This window comes from Acanthopagrus latus, chromosome 13 (assembly GCF_904848185.1).
Source record: "Acanthopagrus latus isolate v.2019 chromosome 13, fAcaLat1.1, whole genome shotgun sequence".
Taxonomy (NCBI): Eukaryota; Metazoa; Chordata; class Actinopteri; order Spariformes; family Sparidae; genus Acanthopagrus; species Acanthopagrus latus.
Window position 1 is genome coordinate 26,971,069 of NC_051051.1, and position 17,910 is coordinate 26,988,978.

The window sequence follows — 17,910 nt, forward strand, 5'->3', positions numbered from 1 at the left end:
GTGTGTGTGTGTGTGTGAGTGAGAGAGTGAGAGAGAGAGGGAGGGAGGGAGAGAGAGAGGGAGGGAGGGAGAGAGAGAGGGAGGGAGGGAGAGAGAGAGGGAGGGAGGGAGAGAGAGCATCCAGCTCTCAGTCATTCATCTCTCGGGCAGCAGAGAGGAAACTACAGCAGGACGCCACAGAAACGTTTTCTGAGGAGGATTTTTTCTTCAAACTTCTGCATTCAGCCTCCGACTTCAGAGACCTCCTCCAGCTGCACTTCTCCTTTTCTTCATCATCACCATCATCATCATCATCATCATCATCATCATCATCATCAGCCATCCCAGAATACAGTGCTGCTGCTGCTGCAAGCGTTTCACTTCACTCCTGCTGCTCTGGGTGGAGATACTTCTTCTTCTTCTTCTTCTTCTTCTTCTTCTTCTTCTTCTTCTTCTTCTGCTGCTGTTGAGGACTCTTCTCTCTCTGCAGAAACAAATCAAACTGTGCAGCTCTTGCAACTTGGAGACGGAGAGAGTGGAGCACTTGGATGCAGTGTGAGTTAAAGGACTGGCTTTCTTTTTGTATTGAGGAGGTGACTTCAGGAGGAGATCAGAGCGCTCCTGGAAGAGCTCCGGGAAGAGGAGGAGGAGGAGGAGGAGGAGGAGGAGGAGGAGGAGGAGGGCGCGTCACTGTGAGACGAAGAGCATCCTCCCTCACACACACCCTGAAGACAACTCGCCTGCAGTAATCTTAGAAAATTATCAGAAAGTGACTTCAAGTGTTTTAGCAAAATAATCTGCAGGACCAGAAAGAAAGAGTCAGATTTTTTAATCATAGTCCAGATAAACCTGAGTTCAACTTAAAGTCATTACAGGACTGTTTTCAGGGATATTAGAAGACAGTCGTAGAGTTGATCATTCAGAGGAACACGTATACTCGGACACCGGGGACGCCCAGCACGCCGCAGCAGAATGGACCTCCCTCCAATCAGAGGTAAGCACAAACTCATCCCGTCGCCATCCGATCTGCTGATCAACTATTGATGATTTGCGTGACCTTGGAATGAAAAAGTTCCACTGGGAATTTTCCAGATGGAATGAGGAATAATTCAAGAGATGTTTGAATTTGTCTGAACGAAAAGCTTTTCACTCCCAGCTGCAGACGTGTGAAGTGTCGGCGGGGACGAAGGATGAAGGCAGAACATCTCGGCAGCTCAGTGAAACAAGTCTGACAGGAACATTTAAGTCCGGTTCAGATCACTTTCTCCTCTTTAGACATGTAAGAGGAGTAATGTGCCTCTAATTGTTTCATAAAGTAGCAAAAATGTGTCCAGATCAGACCAACGTTGACTGATTGATTGACTGAAACAGTGAAGTGTGCACAACTTGAAGTTGATTAACACTTTTCTCTGCTCGCTCTGTGATCTCTGGTTGGTTTCACATGAAGAGATGTGGATGAAGACGATAACAGAATGTTTTTAACCCCTGAAACAGAAAATCAGCTAAATATCTTCACACTCGTGTTACTGGAGTTCAGTGAAGCTCCTGCTGCTTCGTCCAGTTTCTCATCTCGGCTGTTGGGTGGAGAAATCGTGCCTGACGGATGCTTTTTGTTTCAGTTTTAATTTCCATCATTATCTTTATTCAGCTTCAGTTAAATATTGCGACGTGAGCTCGAGCCTGTGGAGGAAATGACTGGAAACGTTGTGGTCTGATTGGTCGACATCGACGAGACGTTTGTCTTTTTAGCGACTTTAAAACTCCTCTGAGTCTGATAAACAGTCGTATTAACCAGCTGTTTGTTAATGTCAGTGTGTGTGTGTGTGTGTGTGTGTGTGTGTGCGTGTGTGTGCGTGTAACCGTGATGGGGACATGTGGGGTTGAGATTGATTGTCCTCAAGGTCGGATGCAGAATGTCAATACCCATCTCCGCTGGGGTGGGACTGGAGGGGCGGGTGGATGAGCAGATGATGGGACGGACTGATGGGGGGAGGAAGGGAGGGAGAGAAAGTGAATGGGATGAGAGGAGTGGGAGGTGGAGGGATGGATGGATGGATGGATGGATGGATGGATGGATGGATGGGAGGAAGGGAGGGAGGTGGAGGAATATGGCGGATAGATGAATGAATGATGAAATGGACGGATGTTAGAGGGATGGACAGGAAGACAGGAGGAGCTAATGTACTGACTAATGCACTGCAGGACCACAAAGTTGTGGAGAGAGAAAAGATTCAGAGTGAAAACACTTAAAAGAAAAGAAAAGAAACAGCTGAGACTGTAGAAAGAAAAGAGAAAGTACAGTGTGGTAATAATGGATCATATTTTACAAGACTTCTTTTTAAAACGTTTGGAATAAATAAGAACTGTCAGTTATTTTACAGGATGAGAGACAGAAATAAAAAGAAGAGAACAAAACTGCAGACAAACAAAAATCTCTGTAAGACGTCAGTTATTTATAAATCAGTAATGAGTTGCAGTTCCTCCAGAGGCCACCAGATGTCACAAGAAAATCACAGCAAGTGAAGTGAATATTAAAAACTTCGCTTCTGTTTTAAGACCATCGTAGGTCTAAAAACACGAAATTCTGACATGAGAGCTGCTTCATTTCGCAGGTTTGATAAATTATATCTGCACTTCGCAATTTGATTCAGCAACAAGGAAATACAGAATAATAGAACTGAAAATAAGGATTTCCTCTCTAACACGCGTTAATCTCCGTCTGTCCTCTACGTCGTTGCTCCAGATGCACAGAAGTTGTCGCCATGTACGACTTTAATCTGAGAAATTCTGAGACGTTTCTCGGATTATTCGCTCGTACTGTTGTTCTTTTGTTTTGACCAGCGTTCAGATTCAAATGTCTCTTCAAACCAACAGTTTCCAACTGTGAGCTGTCAGAATATGAATCTTGTCACATGCTAACTGACTAAAATGAAATAGAAATAGAAAGACACTGATCTCTGAGGCTTCAGTTGTGTCAAACTCAACTAGCAGGACTGTCGTGTTGATCTGTAACATTAAGTTTCACAGGCGCTGACAGGAAACAGGATTTTCATGCAGAGCTGTAAACTTGTGTCGAGCTCTTGAACAACACCAGCTGTGAATGTTTACTGTCTCTGGTGGCCGGTACGATTCCCACTGAACACACAGCTGACGTCCTCACACACAAAATCAAAGTCTCCACTCTCTTTCAAAGAAACACAAGCATCAAACTATTGTAGAGGAAGCGTCGATATTCAGGAAATAGTGGAATAAAGAGACCGCTGTTGACAGTCAGGGTTCGTCACTTGCATCACACTCCAGTTAACCCCTGACCTCACAGAGCCGCCTGCTCTGCTGGTAGTGACAGAAATATGTTGAGAGGACCTGGATCTGTTCAGTCTAACGGCCTCCACTGGGTCTGAACTCCTCTGAACGCTGCACATGGAAAAACTATTTACACGCACACAGATCTGTGCAAAGATCCAGTGCAACAACCCTGAAGCAGTCGGAACAGGAAGTGGTTCAGGGTGATTTGTTGCCCACTTCATGAAAGTTTTTATTTCAAGGAAAACTTTGATTTTAAAGAAATATTATCTGGGAAAACAGATGAACATGTTTAGCAAAACATCCCTTCATGCTCCGAGCTAGCTGCACATCTATCTGAGCCAACTAGCTAACACCAGCTACAGTTAGCGGTACACGAGAAGCGTTGACCATCAGGAGGATCAGAGTCAAACTAAAATATGATCTCACTCCACCGACATAGATGTTGGTGTTGTCTAAATCTAAAAGCAGTGCAAGAACTGTTACTGAGTCAACCTGCTCATGACTTTAGACCTGAATCACATTAAACTGGGAGGTTGGACGACTGGACAGCTGCTCACCTTCAAGCTGGAAAACTTAATTCAGTCTCAGGCGAACAAGTCTACTGTAGTTATTATACTATCTCCTGGCCAGTGTCTGCATCCAGCACCAGCGTCTCCTCATGCATGAATGACTGTGACTCCCAAAACCAGAAGAAAACCACAACATATGACCAGCGACAGACGATCTGAACCTTTACTGTAACACGGTCAACACCATGAAACAATCCCAGTTTGGTTGCTTCAGGCGGGAAATGCTTTTCAGAATCAGGAAATTCTCATGATTCGAGTTAAAATCAGTTACTTACAAGTAGAGTGACAAACTCACGGATGTGTATCTGTTTCACACAACACACATGAGAGAAAGTTGTCCTCCGACCTCGTCCTCCTCTGTGTGTGGACAGCATCGCTCTTTACACTCCCTCACCTGACTTCCTCCTTTGCGCCCCCATAACACTACAGCCACTGGACGCCGCCATGTAACATTTAACATTAATATAAGTAATAACAGTCTACAGAGACGTTGTTCTTGTGAGGATGGGCTGCGCCGTCACGCCGGCTTGGGAAGGTGCTGTTGTACCTGTAGCCACAGCCAGAGTGATGTCACAGGGTCCTGCAGCACACCTGTACATTAAACCACCTCAGGTCAGCATGATCAGACTTTTAGTGGTTCCACTTCACAACACTCAGCACCAATGACTGAACCTAAACAGGATGTAATGTGGGAAAACACGACAAAACTCTCTGATTTTGTTCAGCTCCTGTTTTCATTCTCTTGCTTTGTCTCTCTCTCTCTCTCTGTCTCTCTCTCTCTGTCTCTCTCTCTCTCTCTCTCTGTCTCTCTCTGTCTCTCTCTCTGTCTCTCTCTCTCTCTCTGTCTCTCTCTCTCTCTCTGTCTCTGTCTCTGTCTCTCTCTCTCTCTGTCTCTCTCTCTCTGTCTCTCTGTCTCTCTGTCTCTCTCTCTCTCTCTCTCTCTCTCTCTGTCTCTCTCTCTCTCTGTCTCTCTGTCTCTCTCTCTCTCTCTCTCTCTGTCTCTGTCTCTCTCTCTGTCTCTCTCTGTCTCTCTCTCTCTCTGTCTCTGTCTCTCTCTCTCTCTCTCTCCACCACTTTGTATCCCTCTCTCACTCATTCACTGCCTCTTTCCTTCCTCTCTTCCTCCCCCCCTCGTCGTCTCCCCCTCTCTCTCTCCCCCGGCCTGGACTTGCTGGTCTGCAGTGTCTATTTCAGTCTTTCCGTTGGGGTCAGATTCGGCACATCCGGTATCTCATCCAGTTTATTGTCATTCAATCCCGCTGTGCTCCCGGAGGGCATCAGGAGGAAGGCCCCTGGGTCTTAGTGCCTGACGGGCCTGTCTCTCTCTCTCTCTCTCTCACACACACACACACACACACACACACACACACACACACACACACACAGATACTTGCAGGACTGGAGTCAAATGTTTTGACCTTATGAAACTGCCGGTTTAATGATCTAATGTGCACCTCCTGACTTTATTCTCCTTTTCTTAGACTTGATTTTATCAATTTCATGTGTGATTTCTTTCTCTCTCTTTTTTTTTTTTTTTTTTGAAGATACTTGTTTCATTTCAAGTCTGATGTTCAAGTCTGAGGTAGATTCAGACCCTTAGAGACCTAACCGCTAACTTCACAAAGTACTTTTTACTCCAACACGGTTGATATCGGACAATTCTGCAAATCTCAGAATAAGGATCAATTTCATGATTTTTCAAACCCAATGCTTTAATTTCAGGCCAACCCAAAATATGAGCATTAGCCTGCAGCTAGTTTAGCATTAGCCTGCAGCTAGTTTAGCATTAGCCTGCAGCTAGTTTAGCCAGAGGAAACAGTGACAGTGTCGGACATGTTGGTTTAGTTTATTTTTTAAAGATCCTCTATTGATTTGCTTGTGAAGAGGGTTCACTCTGGACAGATTACTGAAGCTGAACCTTTTTAACGAACTGAATTTGTATTGTTAGTTGTTTATTGTTGAATCACTGATGCTCGCTGTTTGTTGTTTATTCTTGGTGAATATTATTTGAACTTATCAAAAAGAGGAGAATCGTGACATCCCTCATAAGGATTTAAATTCACAGCAACAGAATAGTTAATGTAATCAATAAATTAGAAATGGATTCAGCGTTTTAGTTATTTAGGGAACTTTAGAGAACGTAGACTTAAGTATTTCTAACATCCTGCTGCTGCAGATCTGTTCCAGTCTGGAGTTGCTGTTGGCTGCTGGATTATTAACCGTGACGATCACTGCTGAGCTGGAAGGAAATGCCGAGGCTCATCTTTAAGAATATGTGTATAACTCCAGAGAGATCAAGAGACACAACAGTGAACCGGACCGACTGAAAAGTAGAAAAGAGAAAGAAAGTAAGTGGAGCAGAGGACAGGACAGCAGAGAGGGTCTGAGAGGAGGAGGTGGAGGTGATGTGAGAGGAGGGGAGGATGTGAGAGGAGAAGGAGACAGGAAGGGAGAGGGCAACCCCTCCTCGCTGAAGGCGAAGGGTCACTGCAGTCGCTTCTAAAATAGCCTCAAACTATGATGTCATCGGCGAGAGACGCAGCGATGCTCCGTCCATTAACTCCATCCACCATCAGCAGGTCGACGCCGGCGGATCAGTTTAGTTTTCCGTGTTTATCATTTATTATACTAGTTAGTGAATCTCGTACTTAAGTGACAGGAGCAACACCACAGGAGCAACACTCCTCCGCTGCAACTAAAAACAATGGAAGCAAAAGTTCCCACATGTCAGAACGATGTGCATTATATTATCAGATAATAATTAATGATGTTCCAATGTTTTCATCACTTTAGTGTTGAAGATAAAGAAGTAAAGATGATTAAACTGCTTTATAAAGTAATAACTTCAACTTTATTGTATTACATCATCATTTATCTGTTGATTAGATTATAAAAAATCTCCAAACCTTCAAAGTAACTTGTCAATTTAATGAAATTCCCAGAAATATACATCAATATTTCTGATAATATGCAGGAAGAACAGTTCAATTAAATTAGATTAAGTTTTTACAATAACCTTGATGACACACTGAGCTTCCTGGTTCCTGTAGAAGTAACAGTGACATCACTCAGTTTAGCGACCAATCACATGATGAGAACATTTTTAACCAACAGCAGACGAGAGAAAACATTTAAGACCTTAAAATCACTGAGTGAATGTTCAAACAGTGACGGAGCAGCAGAGTGAAGGAGCAGGTGTGTGTGTGTGTGTGTGTGTGTGTGTGTGTGTGTGTGTGTGTGTGTGTGTGTGTGTGTGTGTCAGGCTCAGTCATCACTGATACTCCCCCAGCACAGAGGCCCATCCTCATGTTACCGACACACACACACACACACACACACACACACACACACACACACACACACTCTCTCTCTCTCTCTGACTGTTCCTCGGTAGGTTTTGCTTCATTGAAATTTAATTTTTACATTTTAAATGTTCTGTATGTTTAAAATTCACCACAAAATAACAGCGAGACATCACATCATCATATGTTCGTCCAGCTGAAGACAGTCTGAGTCTCAGAATATTTCCTCCCATCGTCGCTGCTTCCTGTTTCTCCTTTTCATTTATTCTTCCTGTTCCTGTGATGTTCTGCTGCTGTCGAGTGTCAGAGATCCACAGAGAGGGAGGATGCTTCCTCATCCTCCTCATCCTCCTCATCCTCCTCATCCTCCTCGTCCTCTCTGTCCTCCTCGTCCTCTCCGTCCTCCTCGTCCTCTCTGTCCTCTCCGTCCTCCTCATCCTCTCCATCCTCCTCATCCTCCTCGTCCTCTCCATCCTCCTCATCCTCCTCGTCCTCTCTGTCCTCCTCGTCCTTCTTCCTCCTCGTCCTCCATCCTCCTCGTCCTCCTTGTCCTCCATCCTCCTCGTCCTCCTTGTCCTCCTCGTCCTCTCTGTCCTCTCTGTCCTCCTCGTCCTTCTTCCTCCTCGTCCTCCATCCTCCTCGTCCTCCTTGTCCTCCATCCTCCTCGTCCTCCTTGTCCTCCATCCTCCTCGTCCTCCTTGTCCTCCTCGTCCTCTCTGTCCTCTCTGTCCTCCTCGTCCTTCTTCCTCCTCGTCCTCCTCGTCCTCCTTCCTCCTCGTCCTCCTCCTTCCTCCTCGTCCCCCTTTCCTCTCCGCTCTGAGCCAGATGGATCTTCTGCTAAATAAAACTGTGCTGGCGGCCATGTTGCTCCAGTCTTACCCATGAAACCTGCTCCCTCTGAAGTTTCCTCCTGATCCACCTGCGTCTGCTCAGTGAGGAGGAAAGATCCAAATGTAAAGATTCAGATTATTTGGCATACAAGATACATTTTAAATTGACTGGACTGATTAGAAAGTTTTCTATTTTTATCGGGAGTGCTTTTTTCATATTTGTGCAAATTGAATGAATTTCGTCCTGATAAAACATCCGGATCTGTTCACATCCTTATTTCTCAGCCTGCAGGGTTCTTCCCCTCATCTTCGTCAGTGTTTTACAGTAGATTCTGACAAGTTCTGCCACCTGTTGATCAGGAAAACTGTGACACCATCGTTCGGTCCAACACGCCGCCAGAACAATCGCTGGCAGTAGATGTTCAGACTTTCAATCATTTAGACACAACAACCACCTGGTTAGTACAGAAGATCATGTTTTGGCTGAAAACACAGCTGGAAAATGTCCCGACGTCTCATGAACACATCATTGGCGTCACGTTTACTGATGTAGAAACGCTGCCTCCAACATGTGGCGACCTCGCTGTGACTCCGCCTCCTCCCTCCACCTCCTGACGTGAAAGTCGACTCTTAAAGCAGAAATATTGAAGGATGAAGGTTCTCAGTCATCCAGGTCCTGCTAACTCCAGGTTCTGTATCACGGTCAACTGGACCTGTTTCAGTTTGTTTCCCACACACACACACACACACACACACACACACACACGCACACACACACACACACACACACACACACACACACACACACACACACACACACACAGCCTTCAGCTTCACTCGTAATGTGAGAGGGGAGGGTGATGCCTGCACCACCCTCCAACATCCTCTAACACACACACACACACACACACACAGCTGTTGTTGCCTGTGGCTTGATAACAGACACTTCCCAGCAGAGCCAGTCTGAGCATCATCACCCAAAACAACTGCAGCCCTGATGTCCAGCCAATCAGAGCAGCCGATTCAGGTCATGTGATGATGCTGATAGCAGGACAGACACAGTGTGTTAGAAACAATGATCAGAATAAGAATCGATGTAAAGAGATAATGCTTGTTGTTTCTCATCAACCACTGACCTCCCGTGATTCACCGTCATCACAGTAAACATGTTTTTTTCTCTTTAGTTTCAGTGAGAGTCGCTGAAGTTTATTTTGTGGCTGAAACACAACAAACTCTCATCATGGATGAATCTGATGGTTCATGTCTTGAATAAAATGACATGAAAACACAAAAAGATGCTCCCACAGCTCACGTGACGCCTTTAAATGTTTAAAGTTTAATTGGATGATAAAATTTCTGTTAAACTTAAAGTGACGCTCTGCTACATTTTTCCATCCTAGACTCAAACTTTTGAGCGTGACTCTCCGTGTTTGTGTCGGGGGAGTCTGCAGAGTTTGGTTGATCCAGTCAGTAAACATGAGGTCATGGAAATGGACGGCAGGCATCTTCTCTTCAACAATTAGATGGACCGATAGGCCGGCAGAGTACGAGCGAGCCGCGGCTGCCGCTCGGCCTGATGAGATTAGTCACCAGGACTTCTCTCTCCTACCACTAATTTGAAAATGCATCCTCGTCTGACCAACCTGGACCTCCTTATCTGCTCCTTTATGATCGGAGCTGTGGGAGGAGGGGGATGGAGGGGGAGACGCAGCAGAGGAGGAGCACCTCCAGGTGGAGACCCTCCTCAGAGAGGCTGGAGTACAGGAGGAGGTCTTTTGTTTTTACAGGACGGCTCTCTAATCAGCCCTCCTTCCCTCCCCGTGATGGATCTCCACTCCTGGGTCGCGTCCACATCCTCTCGTCTCCTCTCTTATTGCTTTTCTCTGCATTTTCCCCCGAAGTGTTCTGACTTTAACCGTTTAGCTGCACACAACAGGAAACTGAAACAATGTAAACAAGAGATTCAGATTTAAAGAAAGTGTTGTTTTTGATCTGAACTTACATGTGATAGAAGGAAATCTATCAGAAAGCTGCAAAAGTTCTGAAAGTTGATCAAACTTTTGAACATTTTAGGTTTGAGACTGTTAGTTGGACAAAGTTTAAACTTTAATTTGTTACATTTTCTACATTTTTCTGTACTTATTATTTTGCAAACAGCTGTGTGTGTGTTGTCCTGCAGAGACAGGATGTTATGAATGTTCTTGGATTTTCAGATGATGATGCACTTTGAGTTTTTGTTTTTGTTTACGTCTCTGCAGGAAAATGTTCTTATTGTCCTACATTTAACTTCCTGTGTGCTGGAGGAGACTCTCTCCTGATGAGATGAACCGGTAACTAACAGTCATGATTCAGGGCTGAAGAAAACGTCTCCAGCTGCATGTGATCAAACCACAGAGCTGTCCGTTAACAGAACGTTGATCGAGACACCAGATTGACTGCAGACGTGTTACACCTGTCCCTCGAAGCCTTTATGTTACCCGTCACACCCACTTGTGAAACATCGGTCTCAAGGTTGAGTTAGGACAGAGAGGAACTGGTACGTACGACATGCTTGCAGATTAAACGAGGGCGAGTGAGGCGCTCGTGAATGTTGAACTTCTCCATGTGTGGAGGTTTTAAAATACTGTGTGACGATCTGACGAGCACGTCGTCTGCAGATTCATCGATACGTTAATGATCGCAACAGTCTCTCCAGTCAGTCCTCAGCAGAGGCTGCTTATCAGAAGACTACCATTAAAAACAAGAGAGGAGAAGATATTCACATTTTATAAATGTGTGTGTTCACATGGAGGTTCCTGCTGCTCGCTCGTACCTCCTCCTCCGTCTAATCTCCTGATCTGAGCAGCTTTAAATGCATTTCCATTTGGCCTCATTACTCTCTGAGAGGACTGGCACCACGCGAGGGGAGAGCAGCTCATCTCTGCCCTCGGCCACTTGGCAACACTGCACTTTCTGTCAGGATGTATAGCAGAGTGTGTACAGTGTGTGTACAGTGTGTGTGTGTGTGTGTGTGTGTGTGTGTGTGGGTGTTGGGAGGTTTTTCGACTGTATCATGCACACAAACACACATTTTCCGTCGGATATTAGGCTCAGTTCTGTGTTTTCATTCATCTGATGTCTGAGCAGGAAATCAAATCAGCTGCATATTCAGCTACACTTGGACCTTTGATTTAATTTAGTCTCCCTGCTTGTGCATTTACTGCACGTGTAAGCACATTTACATTTACCTTTTAAAGCATTTAGGTGCAGTCTTACTCAGCATTAGTACGAGAATACAGAGCAGTCTAGACGATATCTCTGGTCAGAGCAGAGAGGAAAGACTGAATTTCTACTTTTTGGGTGAACTGTTCCTTTAAGGCATCTTTGCAGCAGCTCCAGTATCCAGCTGTGGTTTGTGTTCGGGTCGAGCCGCAGACCAAAACTTTATATTTATCAACTGGTTTTCTAAAATAAGACACAGAGATTCAATGAGATTGTGCTGATCTTAAGCTCCTCCCCCTCCAACAGGAAACATGCTGTCAGTGTATAAATCTGTTCTGGTTTTAAACCTGAGTGATCGTACAGTCGCTCCATCGTCTCTCTAACCTCTGCTGGTTCTCAGCCTCTCCCGTCTGCAGGTGGGTTTCCTCCGCGGCAGCAGCAGCTGCGTTCAACAGATGCTAAATTACAGCGTGGACCTCGTGCTCGTATCTCTCCGGCTCTGGCAGGCTAATAATAGCATTAGCCCGAGCAGTGGAGAACCTCAGCGGTCATGATGACATGGCTGATGGTTGTGTGGAGGCTGTGCTGCCAGAATCAGTCTTTGATCAAGTGCTGCTGGAGTATTTGGGAAGTCGTATGTAGGCTACTGTTCGCTGCACGCCGTCGTCTTCCTGCCAGTGAATGAGAGAGGAAATCTTGTTTGCTTTTTGTGATTTTTAATTACTTAGTTCTTCTCAGAAAGCAGCAGGATGTTTCTTGCTTAGTAACACATTATATCTGTTATTATTATAAAATCAAAGAGACTCAGTGAGTGTTTCTGTCTGTTGGTGGGACGCTGCAGTTCAGCCTTCAGTCGGAGGTACATGTCTTGTGCACCAGAATAAATTCTCATCCTGACGGAGAAAACATAAACAGTAAAAAAAATAGTCATATCTATAACTTTAAGAGGAAACACTGCAGGTGCATTAATCACCATATATCTAATTCGATTGGCTCATTCACATGTTTAAACTAATCAACCATCTGGAGCAGCGTTGTTTTATTTTTTACAGATACAGTGAAAGAAATGATGTAAGTTTGGGGAACTTTGTTCTCACATGCTGTAGCTTTTCAAAGACCTGAACGATTTGAAACAACACCCAGTCATATTCTTACTTGTTGCACTATAATGAGTGAAACTTTCATTCGTCTGAATGGTAACAGATGTCTGAGACGTTGGAGTCGACACCACTGACCACCACTGCTTCCTGTCTGTGTGTTTGCAGGTTTATCTGATGTGCCGTGAGCGTTGGGAGCACCTTGCCCCGGCCCCGGCCTGCAGCCCTGGTGCCGCCCTGTCTGGCTCACCAGGATGGATCCTGCTCATTCCTTCAGGGTGGAGCTGGACGGGATGGACCTCCAGCAGGTCCCAGTACTCTCACTTGAACAGATACGTGCCATCCGGGCCAACAATGACTATGTGGAGAGGCCCGTGGCACTGGAACTGGCGTCTCAGTCCGGATTCTTTTATGCCCATGAAGACCGTTACCCTCCTGGAGTTTACCCCCACCACCCCCAGTCGTCCTTCCACTCGGCCCTGCCCCGCAGCCAAAGTCAGCAGCAGTCCGCTCATCTGTCCCACCTGAGCCGATCCAGTACCATAAGCTCTTCCATGTCTCGGACCAGTGCCACCTCAGACCAGCGGCTACTGCCAGGTCTGACACCGTCTCACTCTGGCGTCGGCTCGGTGGTCCGCTCTCAGCCTAAAGGAGAACTCAAGCACGAGACTTCTTTCGGTAAAGGCCTGACGGAGGACGAAGCCGAGCAGGGTCACTTGTTCATCTGTGAGCGGTGCGGTCGCTGTAAGTGCCAAGAGTGCTGCGCTCCCCGCCGCCTGCCTTCCTGCTGGGCCTGTGGGCAGCGCTGCCTGTGCTCCGCTGAGAGCGCCGTGGAGTACGGCACCTGTTTGTGCTGCGTTAAAGGCCTGTTCTACCACTGCTCCGCCCAGGACGACGAGGATAACTGTGCTGACCGGCCGTGCTCCTGCACTACAGCCCACGCCTGTGCCCGCTGGGGCACCATGGGGCTGCTGGCGCTCTGCCTGCCCTGCCTCTGCTGCTACCCCCCTGCCAGGCTGTGCCTTGCCCTGTGCCAGCGCGCCCACGACCGTGCCACGCGCCCCGGCTGCAGGTGCAGCAACACCAACACTGTGTGCCGCAAGATTTCTGCCTCCAACCCCAACCCTGGTCATCCCTCGCTCCGTAGCAAGGCCCTGGAGAAGCCGTTATGACAGGCCTGGACCGGGGCCAGGTGAATCCATTTCCCCTCAGCCGTCGCCAAAGCAACGCTGTCGCCAACAGCACCGCAGCTGACATTGTGACGACAATGCCATCGTGACCCACCTACCTACATACGACAAGCCAACCAACCAACCCACCATAAAGTGTTGTTCACCTAATGTACCTTGAATTTTCTCCAGCTCCGGAGGGACCAAAGCTTTACTGTGCCTGTTCACGTCGGAGACTTCATGCCTGAAAACAAAAACTCGTCCTGGAAGAAGAAGAAGCTGTCGTGCTTTGCTGGACTGCCCTTCAACCTTAACCAGACTGAAATCACCTCTCTCTGCATCCTGTGGCGTAACCTGGACGTGTTAAAATCTATTTATTTATTGCTGAACTTCCTTCCTGCTCAGCATTTGCAAGAGAAAACACAGAGACGGGCGATGGACCAAATCAGGAAGGAAAGACGCCCGAGGCGATGTGCACGGTCTATGCCAACAGAGTTTCTGCTCTCGAGAAACAGAATCGGATGAAAGATGGGAGATTGAGGACTTGGACCGCAAAGACGTTCGGAAAAATCCACAGAAGGTTGAAGAAGACAGAATGAACTGTGGTGAATATCAGACTGGGACTGAGCAAAGCACCGAGGCATCAAGTGAGAACAAAGACACTGTTAACACACCTGTAACAACAGTTTGACACCAAAAAGGGACCATGCACTGTACGAACTGAGTCAATCTCAAAGATATTAAGCTCATTTGTAAAAGGAAAAGCACTGTGAGGCAGACGGACAACGTTGTCCCTGAATGGGGAATTATTTAACCGGAGGGAGGGTGCATCTATTGTGACTAGGCAGCGTGTGTGTGTGTGTGTGTGTGTGTGTGTGTCCTCCTACTGTACAACAACCTGTGTGTGTGTGTGTGTGTGTGTGTGTGTGTGTGTGTGTTGTTCTGTCAGCAGAAGAAGCCTCCCTCGTCTTATTTTTAGCCGCGCTGCTTCAGTGCAGCTCTGAGGAGTCTGGTCGGGTTTCCTCCACAAGTCAGTCTGTCGCCAGCCTCCCTCCTCTGACCGACCTCCTTCACTGCCCCGCCCTCCATCGCTCTCTGCTCCCGTCGTCCAATCAAAACGCTGCTCTCTGAACCATCTTTGTGTCTCAGTCAGTGAGCACCTTCATCCAGAATGACTTGTGGTAGAAGAATAAAGCTTTAGTCCAGCAATAACCGATAAAATAGACCAGAAACATTCACATCTTTGAAATCAGACACATTCTCCACTGAAGCGCTTCAATGTCGGTTTAGTGTGTCTGAACCCTAAAAATTAAAAAGCTCCCGACAGGTCGTGTTCAATTTTGGACCTTCTTAAAATGATACTGGCTCAATTGTCGGTGAGTTTTGATGGTGGTGGAGTTACGTCTTGTTAACTTTTGAATTACTGCTGTATCTACTGACAGTTTCATGGGAAATCAATGAATCAGTCTATAAAATACCAAGTTTTAGACTCAATGAATCAACAAATCATCACATTTAGGCAGATGGAAGCAGACGATGTTTGACTTTAACTATTGATTAACCATCAAAATAGTTAAAGCAATACTTTATCTTGGCCCTACTTTAAACATCCCATCAGTCTGTTTGTTAAATCTCCACCTCGTCTCAGACGCTTGGAGCACCTGGACCTCCATGAGGCTCAGGACCTCCAGACTTCATGAACTCTGCCACAGCACTCAGCAGACTGTCACAACCAAACCCAACCTGTGAAGTCCGGCTGACCACAGGCGTATATTTCCCACCAGCATTACTGTAGATCCCTGCTGCCTCGTCCGACTCTCCTCTTACGCTCAGAGGGATAAAAGCCTCCCGTCTCTGGTCCACAGAGAGTTGATCAAACAGGCAATTAGCTTCATGATAGCTCTTAATGGGCCGGAGCAGAATGGAGGGAGGAGGGAGGAGGAGTGTGGTGTTTGGCAGATGGACAGCTGATGGAGAGGAGAGAGGGAGGAGAGACGATGATGATGTCGGCGTCTCTCTCTCTCTCTTTTTTTTTGTTTTTTTTACGTTAAAACTGATTTTCATCACTTCTAAACTCGTTCAGCACTTCAGGTACGGAAACGTAACGTAACCACAGAGAGAACAACACACACACACGGGGTCAGGTGTGTGTGTATGCTAGTGTGTATGTATGTTCATGTTTTTAAGTGAGTGTGTGTGTGTGTGTGTGTGTGTGTCCAGGTGCTGCAGCACAGACACACAAACTGACCTGATTTGTTAAATGTTACTTTGCTATATTTTTATATGTAAATACGGCTATTAATGCTATAACTATTTTTATTCTGCTTCATTTTGTTTCTATGAGATGTTTGATATTATTACAGCTGTTTTTTTCCATTATAGTGAATATTTACTTAATTTACGGTCCACTTGTGATCAAGTCAGGAACTTTTGGGGCAACTGACAGCAAACGTTGATGGAGGACACTTCTGTAGCATCAAGTATGAAACGCTGAGCTTCCGTCTTCTTTCTGCTGGCCTGAAAGTGAACGACATGAGTTCATGTTTCACAGATCGTCTCATGTCCGACATCAGTGCAGCTGTGATCACTGTTGCACGTTGTGAAGAATCGGCTCAGTCTCCAGGATGTAATGTTAGCAGCTGATGTTTCTGCAAACCACAGATACGTCCGAGGTCGACACGTGTACCAAACCTTCCATTTGACCTTAAAAATGTTTATTAGCTGAGTTTCACGTTGAGGTGGAGGCGGTGGAGGAGGTGGAGGAGGAGGAGGAGGAGGTGGAGGAGGTGGAGGAGGTGGAGTTCTCTGGAGACGTTTCCATCTGCGATCGTGGTGACCGAACCAAACCAGAGCATCAGCACAGAGCTGTGACCAGAGAGAGAAATAGAAAATTCAACCTAAACAGTCGATCAGTGTGAACTTATTTGTGGTTTTGCAGAAACAAACTCAGCTAACATTTGTTCTGCTGACGGGGCTGAAAGAGCTGCTGCAGCTTCCTGTGGCAGGATGAAAAACTTCAGGCCGCACACTTTGATTAGTTTTTTTCCCGTGAGAATCACAGATTTTACTTCTGAATTATTTTTGATTGAGAATGAAAATCATGACACCGCTACGTCAAAGCGGAAGTTCAGAAGTTATTCACCAATCGAAGTTGTTTTGACTCCAGTGAGGAATCCTCGGTGTCCTGTGGTCGGTGTTGGAGGTTCTGACGAGCAGTTTGTGTTCTGGACGTGTGAATGTTGCCCCAGATGTTCCTGCGCTCGTCGCTGGTTTCACTCTGACAGACGAGTCGACGGCTGTGGAGGACTCGCTCGGCTCAAACTGCTTCTTGTTTTTATTTTTAACGTTGCAACTTTCTCCACTTACCTACCACATTATGATCATTATTATTGTTATTATTAGAAGTATTGGCAACCAACAAATCCTAATCTATAACTGACACACGGCCACAGTAATGCTGATGAATTTGAAAACAGTTTCTCCGACATGTTCCATTAAGAAGCATTTTTAAAATCACAGTAACTGAGCTGATTGATAAACGCTGACACGCTCGTCACAGGAGCCATTTTGAATGATTCTCTGGCTCGCCCTCTCCTGCATGTTCGCTCTGTGATGTCACAACGCTTCAGAGGAAGAAACCTCGTGTGCAGACGCTGCTGGTTCAACATGTCTGCCGGATACAAGAGACAAAACCTGGGAACAAAAAAAATGTGAACAGAAACGTTTCAGATTTAACTGCATTACTGTGGCGAGGCCTCACACACACACACACACACACACACACACACACAGTCTCCTCTACATTGGCTGGATGACTTCAGTCTCATCTTGGTGCTCGGGGGACTTGAGGAACATTTATTTGTACCTGGATTGTTTTCAGTCGGAGCTGGATGACGTTGAACTTCTTCTGTTTCGCCTCGTCCAATCACAGCCTCTTTACTTTACAATGTTTTGTCTGTACGACATTTACACACAGAGCGGTGGAAGCAGTGCATTGTGGGGTTCAACGTAACGCGACCTCCAGTGATTCTCAGTTTGAAATGACTGATTTTAGAGTTCATTTTCAGAATAGTGTTTCCTAGATTTATCTTGTAAAGTACAACTAAATGCATTTTTACTGAAATGCACATTTTTGCACGTTTATCAGAAATCAAAATGAATGTTGAGGAGCAGCGATCGGAGAACTGGATCACTGGATGAGGGCAGGAAAAACTTAAAGGTAGATTTCAGGAATCGTAACAAGATTTAACGACAGCTGTTCTGATCAGATAAACACATTTTTACAGCCAACAATTATCTTTATTGTCAATAAATCTAAATCTGTGTTGGTAATTTTTTCAATTCATCAATGAACTGATGAGAAAATGGTGAAAAATGTTGATCAGTTCTTAAATGCCCACAAAGTCATTCAGCAAGAGAAGATTTGCATTTAACAAGCCGACACCAGAGAATCTTTA

General features: G+C 45.9%; 1 protein-coding gene across 1 annotated transcript; it reads left to right on the plus strand.

The window, feature by feature from the left end:
- Positions 1-670: 670 nt before the first annotated feature.
- On the plus strand, positions 671-16,198 carry LOC119031936 (protein sprouty homolog 3). Its single transcript, XM_037120756.1, has 2 exons — positions 671-973; positions 12,453-16,198. Exon 2 carries the CDS (start codon positions 12,539-12,541, stop codon positions 13,454-13,456), a length of 918 nt encoding a protein of 305 aa, XP_036976651.1. The 5' UTR covers positions 671-973; positions 12,453-12,538; the 3' UTR covers positions 13,457-16,198.
- The last annotated feature ends 1,712 nt before the right edge of the window (positions 16,199-17,910 follow it).